General features: G+C 42.5%; 1 protein-coding gene across 1 annotated transcript; it reads right to left on the bottom strand.

Moving 5' to 3' along the window:
* Positions 1-512: 512 nt before the first annotated feature.
* Positions 513-5,526, bottom strand: LOC134536434 (collagen alpha-2(I) chain-like). Its single transcript, XM_063376149.1, has 6 exons — positions 5,487-5,526; positions 1,737-1,879; positions 1,619-1,647; positions 1,447-1,531; positions 1,099-1,299; positions 513-1,067 (listed from the first exon to the last, which is right to left on the bottom strand). The coding sequence occupies exons 1-6, from the start codon at positions 5,524-5,526 to the stop codon at positions 513-515; spliced, it is 1,053 nt and encodes a 350-aa protein (XP_063232219.1).
* Positions 5,527-17,555: the final 12,029 nt, after the last annotated feature.

Below are 17,555 nucleotides of genomic sequence, written 5' to 3' on the forward strand. Positions count from 1 at the left end.
TTATATTGCTAGGTGTGAATTTGTAATAGTTTTTGTATTTGTGTAGTAATATTTTTTTAAGAATTCATAAAAAATAATTTTTTAACCTAACCTGAAAATATTATGTACTTTTTTTTAGCTTAGAGATGTCGAAGAAAATTACTTTTAAGGAGAATTGGCTCAAGGAGTCACAGTTTCAGCATATCAAACCCTCTGCTGTGCTGAAAACATAAATTCTGCGTACTGCTTTTTGTGCTACAAAAGTATTCAACTCAGCAATATGAGCCGAAGAGCCATGTCGAAGGAAAAAAAAAAAAACACATTCACAATTCTGCCGTTAAAATAACACAATAAAAAAACCTTATTTTACCTCATATTGAATTTTTTATATAACATTTAATCATATGCACGTTAATATTTATGGTATGTACTTCATAAAAAAGTCAGGGAATTTTTCTCTTAAATTTCTGGAAAACAGGGAAAAGTCAGGGAATTCTAAGATTCTATTTCTGTAGCAACCATGCTGAGTCTCCTCACACCCGGCCCGTTCTGGCCGAGGTGCCCGGCTGCCAGCAGACCGCCTGAGTCTCCTCACACCCGGCCCGTGCTGGCCGAGGTGCCCGGCTGCCAGCAGACCGCCTGAGTCTCCTCACACCCGGCCCGTGCTGGCCGAGGTGCCCGGCTGCCAGCAGACCGCCTGAGTCTTCCCACACCCGGCCCGTGCTGGCCGAGGTGCCCGGCTGCCAGCAGACCGCCTGAGTCTTCCCACACCCGGCCCGTGCTGGCCGAGGTGCCCGGCTGCCAGCAGACCGCCTGAGTCTCCTCACACCCGGCCCGTGCTGGCCGAGGTGCCCGGCTGCCAGCAGACCGCCTGAGTCTTCCCACACCCGGCCCGTGCTGGCCGAGATGCCCGGCTGCCAGCAGACCGCCTGAGTCTCCTCACACCCGGCCCGTGCTGGCCGAGGTGCCCGGCTGCCAGCAGACCGCCTGAGTCTCCTCACACCCGGCCCGTGCTGGCCGAGGTGCCCGGCTGCCAGCAGACTGCCTGAGTCTTCCCACACCCGGCCCGTGCTGGCCGAGGTGCCCGGCTGCCAGCAGACCGCCTGAGTCTTCCCACACCCGGCCCGTGCTGGCCGAGGTGCCCGGCTGCCAGCAGACCGCCTGAGTCTTCCCACACCCGGCCCGTGCTGGCCGAGGTGCCCGGCTGCCAGCAGACCGCCTGAGTCTCCTCACACCCGGCCCGTGCTGGCCGAGGTGCCCGGCTGCCAGCAGACCGCCTGAGTCTTCCCACACCCGGCCCGTGCTGGCCGAGGTGCCCGGCTGCCAGCAGACCGCCTGAGTCTCCTCACACCCGGCCCGTGCTGGCCGAGGTGCCCGGCTGCCAGCAGACTGCCTGAGTCTCCTCACACCCGGCCCGTGCTGGCCGAGGTGCCCGGCTGCCAGCAGACTGCCTGAGTCTTCTCACACCCGGCCCGTGCTGGCCGAGGTGCCCGGCTGCCAGCAGACTGCCTGAGTCTTCTCACACCCGGCCCGTGCTGGCCGAGGTGCCCGGCTGCCAGCAGACCGCCTGAGTCTCCTCACACCCGGCCCGTGCTGGCCGAGGTGCCCGGCTGCCAGCAGACCGCCTGAGTCTCCTCACACCCGGCCCGTGCTGGCCGAGGTGCCCGGCTGCCAGCAGACCGCCTGAGTCTCCTCACACCCGGCCCGTGCTGGCCGAGGTGCCCGGCTGCCAGCAGACTGCCTGAGTCTTCTCACACCCGGCCCGTGCTGGCCGAGGTGCCCGGCTGCCAGCAGACCGCCTGAGTCTCCTCACACCCGGCCCGTGCTGGCCGAGGTGCCCGGCTGCCAGCAGACCGCCTGAGTCTCCTCACACCCGGCCCGTTCTGGCCGAGGTGCCCGGCTGCCAGCAGACCGCCTGAGTCTCCTCACACCCGGCCTATGCTGTCACAGGTGCCTGGCCACCAACATTCCTATCGCAGTTGTTTTTACTCTCCTGTTCCGACCAGCTTGTGCTTGGAACTTTAATGTCCACCTACCATGCCAGGATTAGTGATGTACAAGTGTAGCTACGCGATGTGTGAACAGTCTAGTCTGTACGGAACTGGTTCTTTCTTCATAGTCATGGTCAAGATGCTTTTTTACCAGCTATCATGCAAGAAACATAGTACTTTCTATAGTTTTCAAGTTTTTTTGTTTTTTTAATTTTGTGTATAATAAGATGTTTTATAATATTATTGAAACTGAAAAAATTCTTTACAAATTCCAAAATTTGGCAATATTGTGCATCTTGAAAACAATGTAAATTGAATTATTGAATCTAACCTGAATTTGTTCAGTTGAACACCATTTAGTTGTGGTAGCAATGAGATAATAATTTTGATGTCTAAAAATAAGGGGGGAGGGGGAATAAGTTAAAAAATATATTTTTCAATATTATAAATAACTTATAGTATTGTAAACTTAAACAAGAAAGCCTGAAATACTTATGAATGATTCCAGGCAATATTAGGCTTTACTGATTACATGGCATGATTAGCTATCAATTTAAATGTAAAGTGTGTGTTTTTAGACTACTGTAATGCATCAACCATGCTCTATGTGGTATGATGTATGCTTGTGTGTGCTGTGATACACATCAACCGATCAGTTAGCAAGTGTGCTCTACACTCGGCGTGAACGTGCGTTAGAGACTCTTTGTGCCGTGGTTCGCTACCAGATTTTCATGTTGTAGTTTCAGTTGTGTTTGTCTCTTCCAGCTGTGATATTCTTCGTAAGGAGTTACGTAAGTGTACTCTACCATATCAATATGTGTACTTTTGTACACAGCTAAAATATTTATAAGTGTGGATATATGCATGTCTTCAAAACTTCCTGCATGATGTTCTCTTGAAAATGTCTCTCTAAAAAATGCATTTTTACTAATGAATTATTTGTGTTGTATTTTATAATTTTTTTTGTAAATATGATTAGGAATGTTTCTATTAAACCTTGTTACTACATTTAGATTTATGTGATGAACTGTTATCATATCATGCTTTAATGGTTGATAGTTGAGAGGCAAGACTGGAATGTAGTTGTTCCATTTTCAGTCATTGTGAGTGAGTAATCGCAGCCAATGGGAGCATGTGTCACAGTGATCTTGTGTTGGCACAACTGGGCTGTTGCACCAGACACTGGTCTGTGTTGTGTTTGTTCATAGTGTGGCTGTGCAGCTAAGCATTATCATATAAACTATGTTATACAGTTTAAAATATAATACATGTTTATTCTAGAAAGCATTCTTACTTTTTCATCCCAGAAGAAGTGAATATACTCTAATCTACACCGCCCTTCACTGTGTTAGGCCGCTTGCTACCGTTATTCAGTCTTCTTTCCAAAGACTCGTTCAAGTTCTCTCTCCTATGCTCTCTGTTTCCAAAAATGTTCTGGAGTGTATGCCTTCAAGTATCGCAGCAACCTAACCTGGTCAGTTTTGGCTCTTTTCTTTCATTCTCGGCTCGTCATTCATATTTTTTTAATGTTTGCTAAGGTGTCTTGAACTGGCCAAAAAAATGTTTTTAGAAACTTTAATTTGAATACATTCAGGTTCCACTCATTCTGGGTGCTAAGCCCATAGCATCCCTTCAATCTTTCAATTTTACATTTGGACCCAATTACTGGTGTCTCTATAGGGGCTAGTCTGATCAATCAAGCTGATTCTTTCAGCTGAAAGCTAAAATATGCATTTTCTGCCTCATAACTTTTTTCACATTGTCAGTTATAATTTGAACCGGGGACCCAAAAATCGGGAAAGATTTCTCAGTCAGAATGTTCACCACACTGCCAGCCTTTTGATTCCTCATCCCAAAAGTGATTACAAACTTCAAAAATCCATAGACTAGAACTGGTGTAACCTCTCTTTGAACAGGACAGCAGTCCAAAGCAATCCATGTATACCCATTTCCCTAGAATTGTGAACTTTAATTTTTCGACAGTTAACACACTGCCTACTTTCTCTCTAATATTAGATTCAGTGTCGGGCCAAACTTTCTTTTATTGAGTTTAATGTACATTCGTGTCCAAAATGACTCCTGAAATATGATCTATGATAATATTCAAATATCATATTCCGAAGAATTTTCTGTCCTTCCCCTCCTAAACACGACTCTCTTTATTTTATACGGTTCAGAGGTTCAACCATGGCCAACAAGTAAGGCAGAAAATAATACTGTTACGATTTACCGCGGGTTTGAAAGGATAGCCCAATTAAAGATTTTATTACACTACACAGATTTATTTATTGCCACTACTTATGTCACTTACAAAAATCTTCTAAAATGGCAAATAATTAATTACACTTAAAGAAAGGTCTATTCCCCAGTCACTCGTTCCATACACCTCGCTGGGCCGCACCTCTGGCGCAACTCTCGCCGCAGCACCCCTCGTGGGTCTCCGCCACGGGACTCTGTTGCAGCACTCCGCCACCGCCGACACTTGCCTTCGCCGAGGATCCGCTCGACTCCTCGCTCGCAACTTCGCTCGGGACTCCGCCGCGCCCGCGACTCTATCGCCCGGAAACTCCGCCGCGGGAAAACTCCCGACTCCACTGAACTCACTCACTCCCTGCCCTGGAACCTTCGTCCAAGGACTTCGCCACTCTGCCGCACCCGCGGCACTATCGCCCGGAAACTCCGCCGCGGGAGAACTCCCGACTGAACTCTCCGAACTGACTCCCACTGGCGTCCTCGGGCATATATATAGGCCCCGGCGCAATTCCAGAACTCACGAGAGCGGCCGTGGCCAGTCGCATCATCGCGAGCCGTCTCGACGGCAGAAATATCTCCAAATCATGTGTCGGCGGCTTGCATAACTCCGCAGCTGGCAGGTTTCGGATGTCAAACTAACAGTGCCGAGCGGAGGGCTGGAGGGAGATAAAGCAGCGACCCAGGTGCGCACAGCACATCTCATGTTACGGCGGCATGTGATGAAGTACAGATTGCTCTGCACCTGCGCGTGACGTGGCCTTGCTAACGTTTGTAACAATACTCAATCAACCATTCACAAAAATCTACCAACAACTTTAAAATTTTTTGGGACACCAAACGATAAGACTGGAGCAATCTTGTTAGGATCAAGCAATAATTCTCCTTCTTGTACTATAAAGCATAGCACTTTAACATGCATCTGTCCCAGCTCACCTTATCCAGATTAATAGTTAGCCCTGCAGCACGAAAACTGTCAATACATTAAGTACGTGGTCTACGTGTTCTTCTAAGCTTTAGCTATAGATTATATCCATGAAATTCAGTACAAACTTTCCCAAAAGGGTTCAAGAATCTAACCTAACTCCGAACGGTATTCTGTTCCACTCACACAATCTCCATGGCATGACAAAGGCTAGGAGATGTTTGGATTTCTCATGCAGCCTTCATTGGTGGTAGGCATGATTTAAATGGAGAAGGGGGGTAGCGACGACACTTGTAATGTGGCCAGGCACGCGTGGCATGACTTGCGTCAACGGGCCGCACATGACCGTGCAGGGCTGCCGGCCAGCTCCGAACCTGGCATTGCGGTCTGATCTCTCGCATTCGTAACATTGTCCCCTCCTTAAACCTGTTTGTCCCAAACAGGTAGTGCATCTCCTCCTGGGTGTCCCCCATGCTACTCGAAGTTTAGGCCGCCTACCTTTCCTCCATTGCTGGCTGTACAGCCTCACCAGCTATCCCTCTCTAGCAGAAATTGTAGCTTCTCTCGTCACCCTGTGGCACTTCTGCGTCGCAGATGCGGCATGTCATTTGGTCAGCTGCCCGAGCGGGGCCGGACGTTGCTTGGACGGGCCCGATACTCTTTAGAGTATTGTTTATTACCCTCTAATGATTTGCTTGATTCTTCCCTGTTCTTTTCTATTCCTTCTCTCGCAGCTACTTGTTCATACTGCATTTTCTCCCAGCTCTTCCTTGTCTTTTCTTGTTTCCTCATCCCTTCTTGGTTCTTCTGAATCTCGTCTGGACTGCATATAGTTTCTCCTTTTACCTTCTTCATGACTCTTTGTGTTCTCTAGGGATGGTCGGGTACCCAAAATTTCGGGCAGTGTTTCGGGTATCAAGTATACCCGAAATTCCGGGCGGGTATTTCAGTGCCCGAAAATATCGGGCACCTTGGAAAACGGCAATACCGCACGGCGCAAGTAAACAAAGCTTCTTTTTTTTGGAACGCGCGGAAGCTGCAGGAACATGCCACGCCGCCGCCGTCCCGGCACCAGCCGGTGAAGTGAGTGTGCGTGAGAGATAAGATAAAGAAGGTGCCCGGTCAGCAAGTGTGTTTGTGGGAGGGGGAGACAGATATAAGAGAGCGAGCCCTGCAGCAAGCGGAAGTGGTCAAGGTCAACATTTACCGTTACTCTCGCTGGCTGACTAGCGATGCAGCTGGTCGCCCGCCTCTCTCTCTCTCACACACACACACACGCGCGCGTACGCACGGCGGATGCTCACTGCTCAATAGTCACAAAGTAGTGTTCAAGGCCGGTGGATCTGCTTGCTGTGTGCGAGAAGGATTATAAGCTGACTTTAATTACACACATTGTAGTTGCGTGGCATTTACAGAAAGTGGTTGTGAATTGTTTCTATTTAATTCATGTCATTATTTTACCAAAATGGATACCAGTGGAAGTGTAGGTCAAACAATCAACAGTGACAATGAACCTTCAAGCAGCTACCCAAACACAATTTAGTTAATAAGCACTTTATTTCCAAGATTAATATGCACTCTATTTTTTAGTTTAATGTTTAACTTTCATATCAGTGCGGTATAGTAAATAAATAAAAACAGTTCAGGTTTGTCAATGCAAACTTAAGTACGACTATTTTATGTTCAAAATTTATTTCATTAACTGATTTTGATGCCCGACCGAGATTGCCCGAGCCCGAAAATTTTGGACAATTACCCGCCCGAGCCCGCCCGAAGTCAAATTTCTCTGCCCGACCATGCCTAGTGTTCTCATTGACTTTTCTTGGTCTTTCTTCATCTCTTCTTGACTGATGTTCACCACTTCTCGGCTTTCCTTCAGCTCTTCTTAGCTTTTTTACCTCTCTCTTTTGTTTATCTTCATTTCTTCTTGTTCAATACTCATGACTTTGTGACCCATCTTCATATCTTCTGTGCTCTTTTTTGGGTCTTCTTTGATCTTCTTTTCCTGGCTGTTCATCTTTACTTTGCTGCTATTCTCCTCTTTTGTTTCATCAATAGTGAGCATTGTGGCATTCTCCAACTCCTCTTGTGAGTTTTTAGTTTCATTCGTCATTTCATTCCTCTCCACTACTTGGTTGCATATACTTTTCATGGCCATACTAGCCTCTGCTTGTTGGTCTATTATTTTGCTATTAATTTCATTCTTAATGGCCTCCTGGTTACTCATCTCTTCCTGACCAACCTTCATCTCTTCTAGGCTATTATTTGTCTCATTCTTATGTTCATGCTGGTTCTTACTCTCCCTACATTTCACTCCTTTTGTGAAATTCTTGCTCCCATTGCACTTATTTTATTCAAAATGTATTCTAGGGCAACCCTTATCTTCTTCAGATCCTCAACACTAACCTCTTCAGTAGCCATCTTCCTCTGCCACTTTCGCTAATAATCTGAATAATTATTTCTATTACTGCTATTAATTAATTAAAAAACCTAGTCTAACTCTAATTTAACTAACAATAACTCTCTTACAATCAAAACTAACACTTAATTATTCCTGGAAAAACTAAATTCTATTTTTTTTTTTAACTTTAATTTTAATAATGTAACTGAATCCTAAATATATTAATTAGGGCTATCCCACTTCTGATAACTAACATTTTACGACTTCTATAATGTGTGGCGGAAAACTACTGTGTGAGTAAGGGATAGCCCAATTAAGTTTTATTACAGTTTTATTAATTACTAATATTTACATCAATAAAAAAAATCTTAAAAATGCCTAATCACCAATTACTCGCACTTAAAAATATTTATTCTTGTCACTCAGTGTATTGTCAGGTTCCACAGTCTGCACTCCTCGCGGAACTCTTTTGCCAAAAACCTGTTGCCGAACTCATCACAGAACTCCGTTGCAAGACTCTTGTCGCCAAACTCTGTCCCCGAATTCTTGCGGCACTCTCGCCACTCACCGTCACCCCAAAAATGTTGTCGTCGATGTCACACTTCCCTTCACTCAGAACTCTGCGGAGGCCGGCGTCGCGGCTTAAGTAGTCGAGAGTCATTTTTCCAGAACCGACGAGCGCAGTTGTGACAAGTCGCGTCATCCCGGGCGACCCAACACCCGAACAGTCCAGAAAAGCAGCGTCAATTCGCTGCGGCAACCCACGAAATTCCCTAGGCCACTCAGTGATAGATAACAGCACCGAGGCAGGACGATGCGCGGGAAGCGGAGCGGGGAAGGTGGTAGCGACAGCCCTTGTAATCTGGCCAGGCACGTGTGGCATACCTTAAGTCAACGGGTCGCACGTGACCGTACAGAGCTGCAAGCCCGCTCCGAACCTGGCATCGCGGTCTGACCTCTTGCGTTCGTTACAGTACATACTCTTTCGTCTGCCTCAACAATGCTCCAATTAGCTAATTTATAAAAATAAATATAGTTATCAATTTATTACCTGTCACTTTGTTCACAAGCTGCATGTAATATTTATTATTCATTACGCTCCTACTAGCCCCCATGTCTATCAAAGCGACAGCGTTACGTACCCATATATACATATTGACACAAGGCAACTTAGCTGCTTTAGTTTAGTTTTTGTTTTCACGTTCCCCCCGTTTCCTACCTTCCTGGCTACTGAATTCTCTCCACTTATATCCTGGTTTCTGACAGAGGAAACAAATACTATTAATCTCTCCATGAATGCTCCCCCTCTTATATTGACCTCGCTACTTTCTCTTCAGCACGACCTCACTAAATTATTGTTAGTCCCACAAACATCTTTTCGTCACACCTTTAGTCCTACGTAACTCATTGTCTCCGTTACTCGTGCACCTTTCACTGTCAAGACCCTGACTTTGTATCTGGTTTTCAACCTTTGTGACTAAATCTTTTACTGAGTTAAACTACTTGGATTAGCTGAAACACAGTATTGCTTAAGGCGATTGGTGCACGGTAAAAAACGGTCACAGGCCGGAAAACAATGAATTTTGTATCATATGATCACTAAAGAGTCTAGATGCCTATGTGGGTGACCGTTACTATGTAGGGAGGTCAGGAGCTTAATTCCAGCTCGTCAGTGGCGAGATGGCCTTCAGACGGGGAGGGTGTTGCTGGCGGTCGCTCTGCGGCCTGCCATCTATGAGAAACTAACAGAACCTCGAAGGTTGTATCTCGCTCTCCCTCTAACACACAGCCGATACGATACTATCGTGCCCGGAGGTGGGGAAGGTTTAGCAGGTTTCTCTTTCACTTATCCTTCGCCATGGGGTGGCAGAATGGATTATTATTTTGTCCGCAACTGCGCACAACGTCATGTGGCTGAGAGCTAACCTCTGCCACTCCCGCAGATCATCTCACTCAACTCGCTCGTTCTCTCACACTATTTCAATAAATCTTTTCAAATCTTCAACATCAATACTTTAAACCATTGCGCTTCCTATAGATTAATTATATTTCATGCACGTACCCGAATTCAGCTGCAAAAAAATAAAACGTGTGGTCAATTTTTTTCTTCAAAACCCTTCCGAAACACTGTATGTTAAAAAACATTCTGAAAGCGCATTTTTCTAGATAAATGGAAATTCTAAATCACCTACGCCACAAGGAAACATCGTGCTTTAATATTATGTAAAGAAAACACCTCTTAGTTTAATAGTTATTTAAAGGTGGTATGATATGTTTTAGATGTCGCACCATCTTATCATCCATGTAGAAGAGTTAACCGAAAAGCTAACAAGACTATTGCCATGGAAATGGAAATATGGTTAAGGAAATATTTTTCAAATGTTTGTAAACAGTAAACAACATATAAAAAATCTTATAACTGTAAAATTAAAATACAAACAACACTATATCAAATATAATTTAAATATGAAAAAGTCTACAATAATGTTTACAAGAAACGAAATTGCAATAGCAATACAAAAATATCGCAATTTTGTTACATTGTAAACATATATATTATTTTTAATAAAGGCAATAAAAATGACATACTCAATATTTGGAATACAATAAATACCTTAAGCCCTAAATAATTGCTGCGATATTCACAATAAATGCTTTTCTTAAATATAGTAGCTAAAAAACATCGTAAATAAATTATGAACATACATATTATGGTGAAGGAAAGTGGACACTATCCACACTGAAAAATCTTAGAGGGTAGTTTTCCTCATCTTATTTCTTTCTTTGCGTTTATGGTCTTATTCGTTAAAATATTTCATGTTCAAATACTTGATACGCATATACGTTCGTGTCCTGACAAAACAGTATATAACTTCTTCTGGATATTTATTTTCAGTAGTTCCGCAAATAATTTTAGTCAGTGATTCAAAAATCCGCTCTTTTTTTGCACAAATTGTTGCCATGAACATTATCAAAACACATTTCAGCGATCTTTATTAATTCAGAAAATTCATTAGTGGGACATTTTAAGTTACCCTTTGATTGTACATGTAAGCAGCTATCGTCCTCCGAATTGAAATCCGTAGTGCCAAGGTCAGGATATTTATTTCTAAAAAGGTGAGCTTTATAGCCAGAAACATATTTCATACCTTCAAGATAAATTTCGTCACTTGAAAGGGGCCTGGCCTCTAAATCTAATTCTATTTCTTCCATGTCAGCAAGATCTATTTCATTTAAAGGTGATTTCTCTTGAAATGTCTTTGTAAAATGCATTTCCTTGCACAAAAGTAGTTCTGTACTTTCATTCTGATAAGCACTGCCCTATTCCATTTCACTTGACGAAAAATCACTTACCAAACACATTTTGTCTGTCTTCTCATCCGTGTTTTTCCGTTCAGCAAAAACTGCTGCAGAATGTTTTCACAATATGTTTATAATTCTGTATTTAAAGTCAATGGGCGACTGATGCGTATTTTGATGTCCCATACCTCTAATATACGAAGGAAAAAAAAAAAAAAAAAAAAAACACTAACACATCTTGGTTCAGTTTAACTGTTAACAAATATTTAGGTTAACAGGTCCTATACATATTTTCGAGTGTTTTACTGACTGAGTTATACTGGACATTAATTAAATTGATTGCTGATATTTATACTTTTAAACGAAATTTTGGATTTATCATTTTATGTGAACTCTAATGCGTTAAAAAGTGTAACACAACACTACACACAGGTAGTGATGTCTAGTGCACTGCCCTATGCACATTAGTTAACAGAAAAATAAAATAAAATATTAATTACTGATAAATAATACCTAGATGTCATGATACAAGTAACACATGCTTATCTGATATTTATCTCAATTCGAATACGAAAGAGGAAGACAAAATAATTAACTGATTAAAAGACTGATTTATTACTTACACACGAATAAACAAATACCATCCCTCAATACAGTAATTCCAATTGACCAAAATATCACTCCGATTTTTTTTTAACTATCGTTGCCAGGTACATGGGCATGACTTCGCAAATGTCAATGTTTCACGTAGAGTTCAAAAATGGATTTACGGTTCAAAAAATTTACTAACTCATAAATTAAATCAATTGTCCGATAAAACATAAGACCTACAGACCTACAGACTCAAGACCACTAAGATAGTTGTGCATTGTCTGTTCATATGATCGTGCCATTAATAATACTGAGAGGCTAATTAATTTAGTAAATACAATATTTAATAGCGGCTGGTTTTAGTTTATCCCAGCAACATCAACAAAGTCATAATATCAATCGGCAATGTTAAAAAGTTGCAGGGCGTCAATACAGCGTTAGTGATAGAGTAATAACAAAATGGCCATACCTGGACTAATGATATCTTCTGACGTTAATAACTTTAAAATCGCGTATTCCTGTTCGCAACTTAACATACCATCAGCAGTCTGATGATAACCTTTTTATACATACTATTATTACCGCACACTTAACATAACTTATGGTAGGCCCGCGTCAGGAACGTCCTGATGCAGAGCTGCACGCACCAAAACGGCCAAAACCAAGCTTCTTTTTGGTAGCGTAACTTTTACAACAATAGGCTCGAGGCACTTTTTGAAAGTTCCGCCGAAACCTCTGGCCGTGAAAAACGTAATTCCAAAAGCCGCAATTACTTAATAATTACATAGAGAAAATTCCAAACGTCTGTAACAATGTCAGAAACATAGTTCAAACCCCAAAATAAATGAAACATATAAATTTAAATAACATAGCACAGAATAATAAAACTGTAAACAAACATTTGAAGTATTAAGGTTTCAGTGTTCTGTGCAATGTAATATTACACAAGGATATTTGTAATTAGTGTGCCCGACATTCTGGCATCGCTAGCTAACATTTCAATTTTTATTTTATTTCATACAACTGGAATAGCCTAGTGTTGATTTGATGTTCTAAATAAACTTTAATACATATAAAATCTATTTTTTTGGTTAAATTTAGATCTGTCATTCTAGTGTGCATATAGCATACCCTAACTAACCGGAATACACAACTGATGTTCTATGCTGTCAAAACATATTAATCTGGAGGGTAAAAATTTATTTATATGTGTAAACAACCACCACAAAGAATAATCACCGTATCAGTATTAAACTTCAAGTCAAAACATAACCGCTAAAAAGAATTTTTCTGTACAGAGACAGTTTCCTTTCTTGAGCGAAAATAGCCTCCACTATGAAGCGCAACCTTGACAGACCCTTCGTTTCTTCGGCCTCCTCTCTCGTCCTCCCTCTACACCCCATTCTTTCCCCTCCCCTCCCGCAGGCAACGACCAGCCGGCCGGAGCTCTGCCGGACTACCTGGTTCCGACAAGCGCCGCCCCTCAGCGCCAAGTCGCGGGGACATTCTTCCCGGCGGCGAGAGTTTTACACGCAGCACTAGAACTTCCACTCCAGAGGGCATGTTTTGAGTTGGATCGTATCAAAAACAAAAGAATATGAAAATATATACATAACTCAATAGTGTTCTGCCAATTATGTTTTCATTTTCATTTAAATTTATTCTTTAAATCACTCCTGAAGTAGTCCAGCAATGATCATTGGAAATTGTCAATATTAAACTGTAATTTTGACAGTAAAACTTTTTTTTCTTACTTTTATAGGTGCAGAAACCTATTCGTACACTCGTTTCTTGAACTATACTTAAGTTTAACATAATTATGTGATTTATAAATATTTCTGGCTTGGAATAAAAATAAATGCATTTAAAATGACATAACTCACTAACTCAGTAAAAAAAGTTTATTAAAAAAGATCCTAGGTATATTATGTTTTAAAAAGAAGCATCAAAAATAAATATGTATAGTTAAATTAGTTTTGTTGTAATATTTTCCATGCACCAATCGCCTTAATGTGATCATTTAAATTATCTGTGATCTCCACTGACTCCGTGCCTGAGTACGGGTTCCCTAGATCCTCTACCTCACATATCTGACAAAAAAAAAAGAATAACTTCTCAGGGTGTGTCTCTTTAAACCTCAGAACCGCTTCCAGCAAAGGATTAACTAAAAAAAGTGACATTGAAGCTGCTGTTAGGTAAAGTACAATTTACTGTGTCAAATAAATTATAAAATTTTAAATTTTTGCATAATGAATCACGAGCTATCTGCCTCAACTCCTCCAACGCCAAGTTCTCTCTGTCGAAATAACCAATCTCCAAAAGCCATGGTACAAGTACAGGATGCCTCAAAACTTAAACTTAACAAAACAAACCCCAAAATGATAATTTATTGTATTAAGTACAACTTGTGGCTTCAGGTGTTAGGTTGTGGTATATAAGATGGTTCATGTGAAATACAAGTAATTGTATGTATGATTGCACTGAACAGAAAGCATTTTTTTAAATGTACACCGCACAGTTGGAGGGAGAAGACCAACTGCGAAGACCTTCGTGTTGCTGTCGCGAGATTTTCTCACGCTTTTAACGGCAGTGGGGCTCCACATCTGCTTCTGCCGATCCAACTTTTTTATAGATAGGGCAGGGTTATACACACTGCACATTGGTAAGTTACCTCACAGGAGTGCAACCAGGAGAGGACACATGTCCAACAATAGAGTGCTGTGTACAGGGATCAGCGTAGCATTGCCCAGATAGCAGACAATACCACCACCACCTGTCTGACTGACGACTCCTGACGGTCTTGGGCAGTCGGCTCCCGAGCTGACCAGCAACTGTCACCACCTTGAATAGCAGCCTGCGCCTTGCGACGTCGGCGTCCTGACAGACGGGCTGCTGAGAGTGCCGCTCTGCCTACTGACGGGCCTGGGCGGACCCTTATAGTGCCAAAAGCAGTCCACGACAGCGACTGGCCGAGGCATGGTCCAGCCATATCGTGCTGGGCTACAGGCTCTGTTAGTTCTTCCTCTTCCCCTTGCACCATTAAGACATTCAAGCTCACCATTACAGTTATTGCACATGTACAACTGTCGCATGTCCAATTGTCACTTACAATGTGCCAACTCACACTCTTGTATATGCAAGATTTCCACCCGCTCCTGCAAGAAATCAAGTGCAGGATAATGCAAGTGTGCGTTGAATGACCTCGCGGTCGATAGGTCAACTGCTGCCTGCATGGGTATCAGGAATTGCGCGTGTGTTCATCCGCCTTTGGCACCTGTATAAATCCGCCTACTGTTTTCTTACAGAAATTCATTTATTATCTTAAGTCTTTTAAGGTGAACAATGTAACAACAAAACCTTGTATTACAATTGATATAAAACTAATTCACTGTGCACCCACATCAAAGAGCTAGACCTGAGTTGTTCCCACCCACGAAAAGTTTACGCAGGAAGCGCAGCCCTGGTGGGATCGCGCTGCCAGGCCGCGAGTCAGTCGTCTTTGACACAGCCTGCAGGCAAGTTGCCTCACGCACCACACAGTGCGCCTCATGGTCTACATTGAATCCTACTGTCATAGTGTAAGTGACTGTCAATCGTCATTGCTAACGCAGTCTGGATTTTCAGGTTTCCTTAGCAGTTGAAGGACCACGAGTGGCCCCTTCCCAGGTGATATCTGCAAGTCGGTTCCCCTTGAATTTTGACTGCATAAGGTCATCTGTTGACTATAGTCCAAATGTGCAGATGCATAGTATTCTCACTAGCTGTTCTAACATCAGTATAGTTCTTCTACGGGAAGGGTCACCAAGACTTTTAGGAGGCAGTGGATGTTAGGGTACAAGCCCGCATCACATTGGTCCAGTGCACTAAGAGTGCTGTGGTCAGAGCGGCATGCTTCTTGCCAGATTTCAAACTCAGATTTGACAATTGCAGCATTCATTTCTGGCAGAACTGCTGCATACGTAGCAATGCACTCGTCAATATCTGTGTTAGTACAAGTTACGCAGTTTTGGGGCAAAATGCTGCATAATGCAGTAATGGTTTTCCGATGTTTGGAAAACCAATCACTCAGATGGCTTATTACATGATCTACAAATGGGATAAAAGAGTTGATTTTGTAGTGGATTTGAACATCGCAGGCTGGAGCATTCATACGATTCACTTGTCTTCTTGCTATGCGAAGCATTTGTATGATTCCTCCATTTTGTAACAAAGCATTAGAAGTTGCTTCGAAAATAGTTTGGAACTCGTCGTCGGCGTTATTTCTAATACGTTTCAAGGTAGCTAATACTACATCCATGTAATTAAACGCTTTTATCAAGTCACAGTCGACTGCCTGAAGTTGTTTACAAAGGGTTATAGTATAGCTCATGATTTTCTCCAAGATAAACAATGCTATAACAAAGTTGGTTGATCGTAACGTAATCAACATTTGACATGCCTTCTGCGCTGTATCATTGTTGTGGCTTTCTTGCAACTCTTCCAATGCTGACACAATAGCATCGTAAATTTCTTTGAAGCAAATTACTTCATCATGTTTGTGGACCCACCTAATTTCACACATAGCCAGAACTGCTTTTTGGTGGTCAGTTGGAAGAAGTTCTCTTATTTGTCTTTTCAGGATGTTTGTAAGTTGAGCTGATGTGTGAAAGAAGCTAACAATAGACTGCACTACACCAACTCAATTGCGGATGTCAGATTGAGAGCAAGAATCTGATATTGCTAGATTCAGCGAGTGTGAACTGCAGTGCACATAGAGAGCTAGAGGGCATTCTTCCCGTACATACACTTGAGAACCATGAAACAGTCCGCTCATTGCAGCTGCCCCGTCGTATCCCTGGCCAACTACATAGCGGCAATCTATTCCGTTCTTCTTTAAACCACTTACAATAAGGTTTGCCAAGCCTCTCCATGTCATGTCAGTAGTCGGAATAAACTTCAAAAATACTTCTCTGACTTCATGCTTGTTTTAATGATTGAAATTCAGGTAGCGAATACAAGAAGACACTTGCTCCACGTGGGCAATGTCTGTGGTTTCATCACTCAAAACAGCACAAATATGGGCTTTCTTTACATCTTTTAAAATTTTTTGTTTAATGATGTCGCCACAGATTTCTATTAACTGGTTTTGAATTTTTGCGCTTGAATATAAAGCATTTTGTGGGGCATTAATTAAATGACTCTTTAAAAATTCATTCCCTGACTCAACAGCATATCTCAACAGAGCACGAAAATTTCCTTCGTTCTTAAGATTATCATCATCAGCACAGTTAATTTCCAAATTTACCACACGTCCAGTCTCTTGTTTTCCTCGTAATACAATACCTTGTTTTCCACAAAAAATAATGGCACCTACAACTGACTTCAGTTACATCGGGTTTTCTTGCTTCTGCTTCTTATTTTCGGATGACAACATTTCTATTATATTGGCAGATTTTTCAGACATTACTTTTAAGAAATTGTCAGCCATTTGGCTATATTGTTTGTGGTAGTCAAATTGAGAATGGGCTTTTGAATGTTTCGATTGCTTTCTTCCAGTTGCAGAAAGGTTGATAACAAGTTTACCCAACTGTTGATGTTGTCCTTTGCCTTCACCTTCAGCACTACGACCCATCACCACACATGTTCCGCAGAATGCTCCCTGTTTAGCTTCTGAATATGTCAGCCACGTAAATCTTTCTAGCCATTTGTGCTGAAAACTCAATAATATTCTTGCCTTTGTTTCGGGAGGAGGGGGGGGGGGGTTACAACAAGAATAGGAAAAAATCCAGCACTAGAGACTTCCTGTTGCAAAAACTGCTGGAAAGCATAACGTTTCTTCCTGGCATTTAAAAATATCTGCTTCACTGATATTACAACTTGGTTCAATTCTGAACGACTGTTTTTCATGAGGACTCCAAGAAGATTCACTTTATGGGCCCAGAACTGCACTTGCACAACTGAATCAGGCAACAATATGGAAAGCCCATCAAAACAAGATTTCATGTAAGAAGCTGCATCACTTACAAATGCCACTACCTGATCGTAGCCAACCTCCATATCTTGCAAGGCATCATAAATAGCTCTAGCACATGTCCTGCCATTTACAGCTTCTATGAAGTCACAGCTGCAACATACTGTT

Source organism: Bacillus rossius, chromosome 11 (genome assembly GCF_032445375.1).
Source record: "Bacillus rossius redtenbacheri isolate Brsri chromosome 11, Brsri_v3, whole genome shotgun sequence".
Lineage (NCBI taxonomy): Eukaryota > Metazoa > Arthropoda > Insecta > Phasmatodea > Bacillidae > Bacillus > Bacillus rossius.

What these genes read in the sequence shown, in the direction of transcription:
- LOC134536434 (XM_063376149.1), bottom strand. Translation starts at nt 5,526, where the DNA reads ATGCCAGGTTCGGAGCTGGCCGGCAGCCCTGCACGGTCAT. An exon ending in TCGGCCAGCACGGGCCGGGT is followed by an intron (nt 1,532 to 1,618) that starts GTGAGGAGACTC and finishes GTCTGCTGGCAG; the next exon opens with CCGGGCACCTCGGCCAGCAC. An exon ending in CCTCGGCCAGCACGGGCCGG is followed by an intron (nt 1,068 to 1,098) that starts GTGTGGGAAGAC and finishes GTCTGCTGGCAG; the next exon opens with CCGGGCACCTCGGCCAGCAC.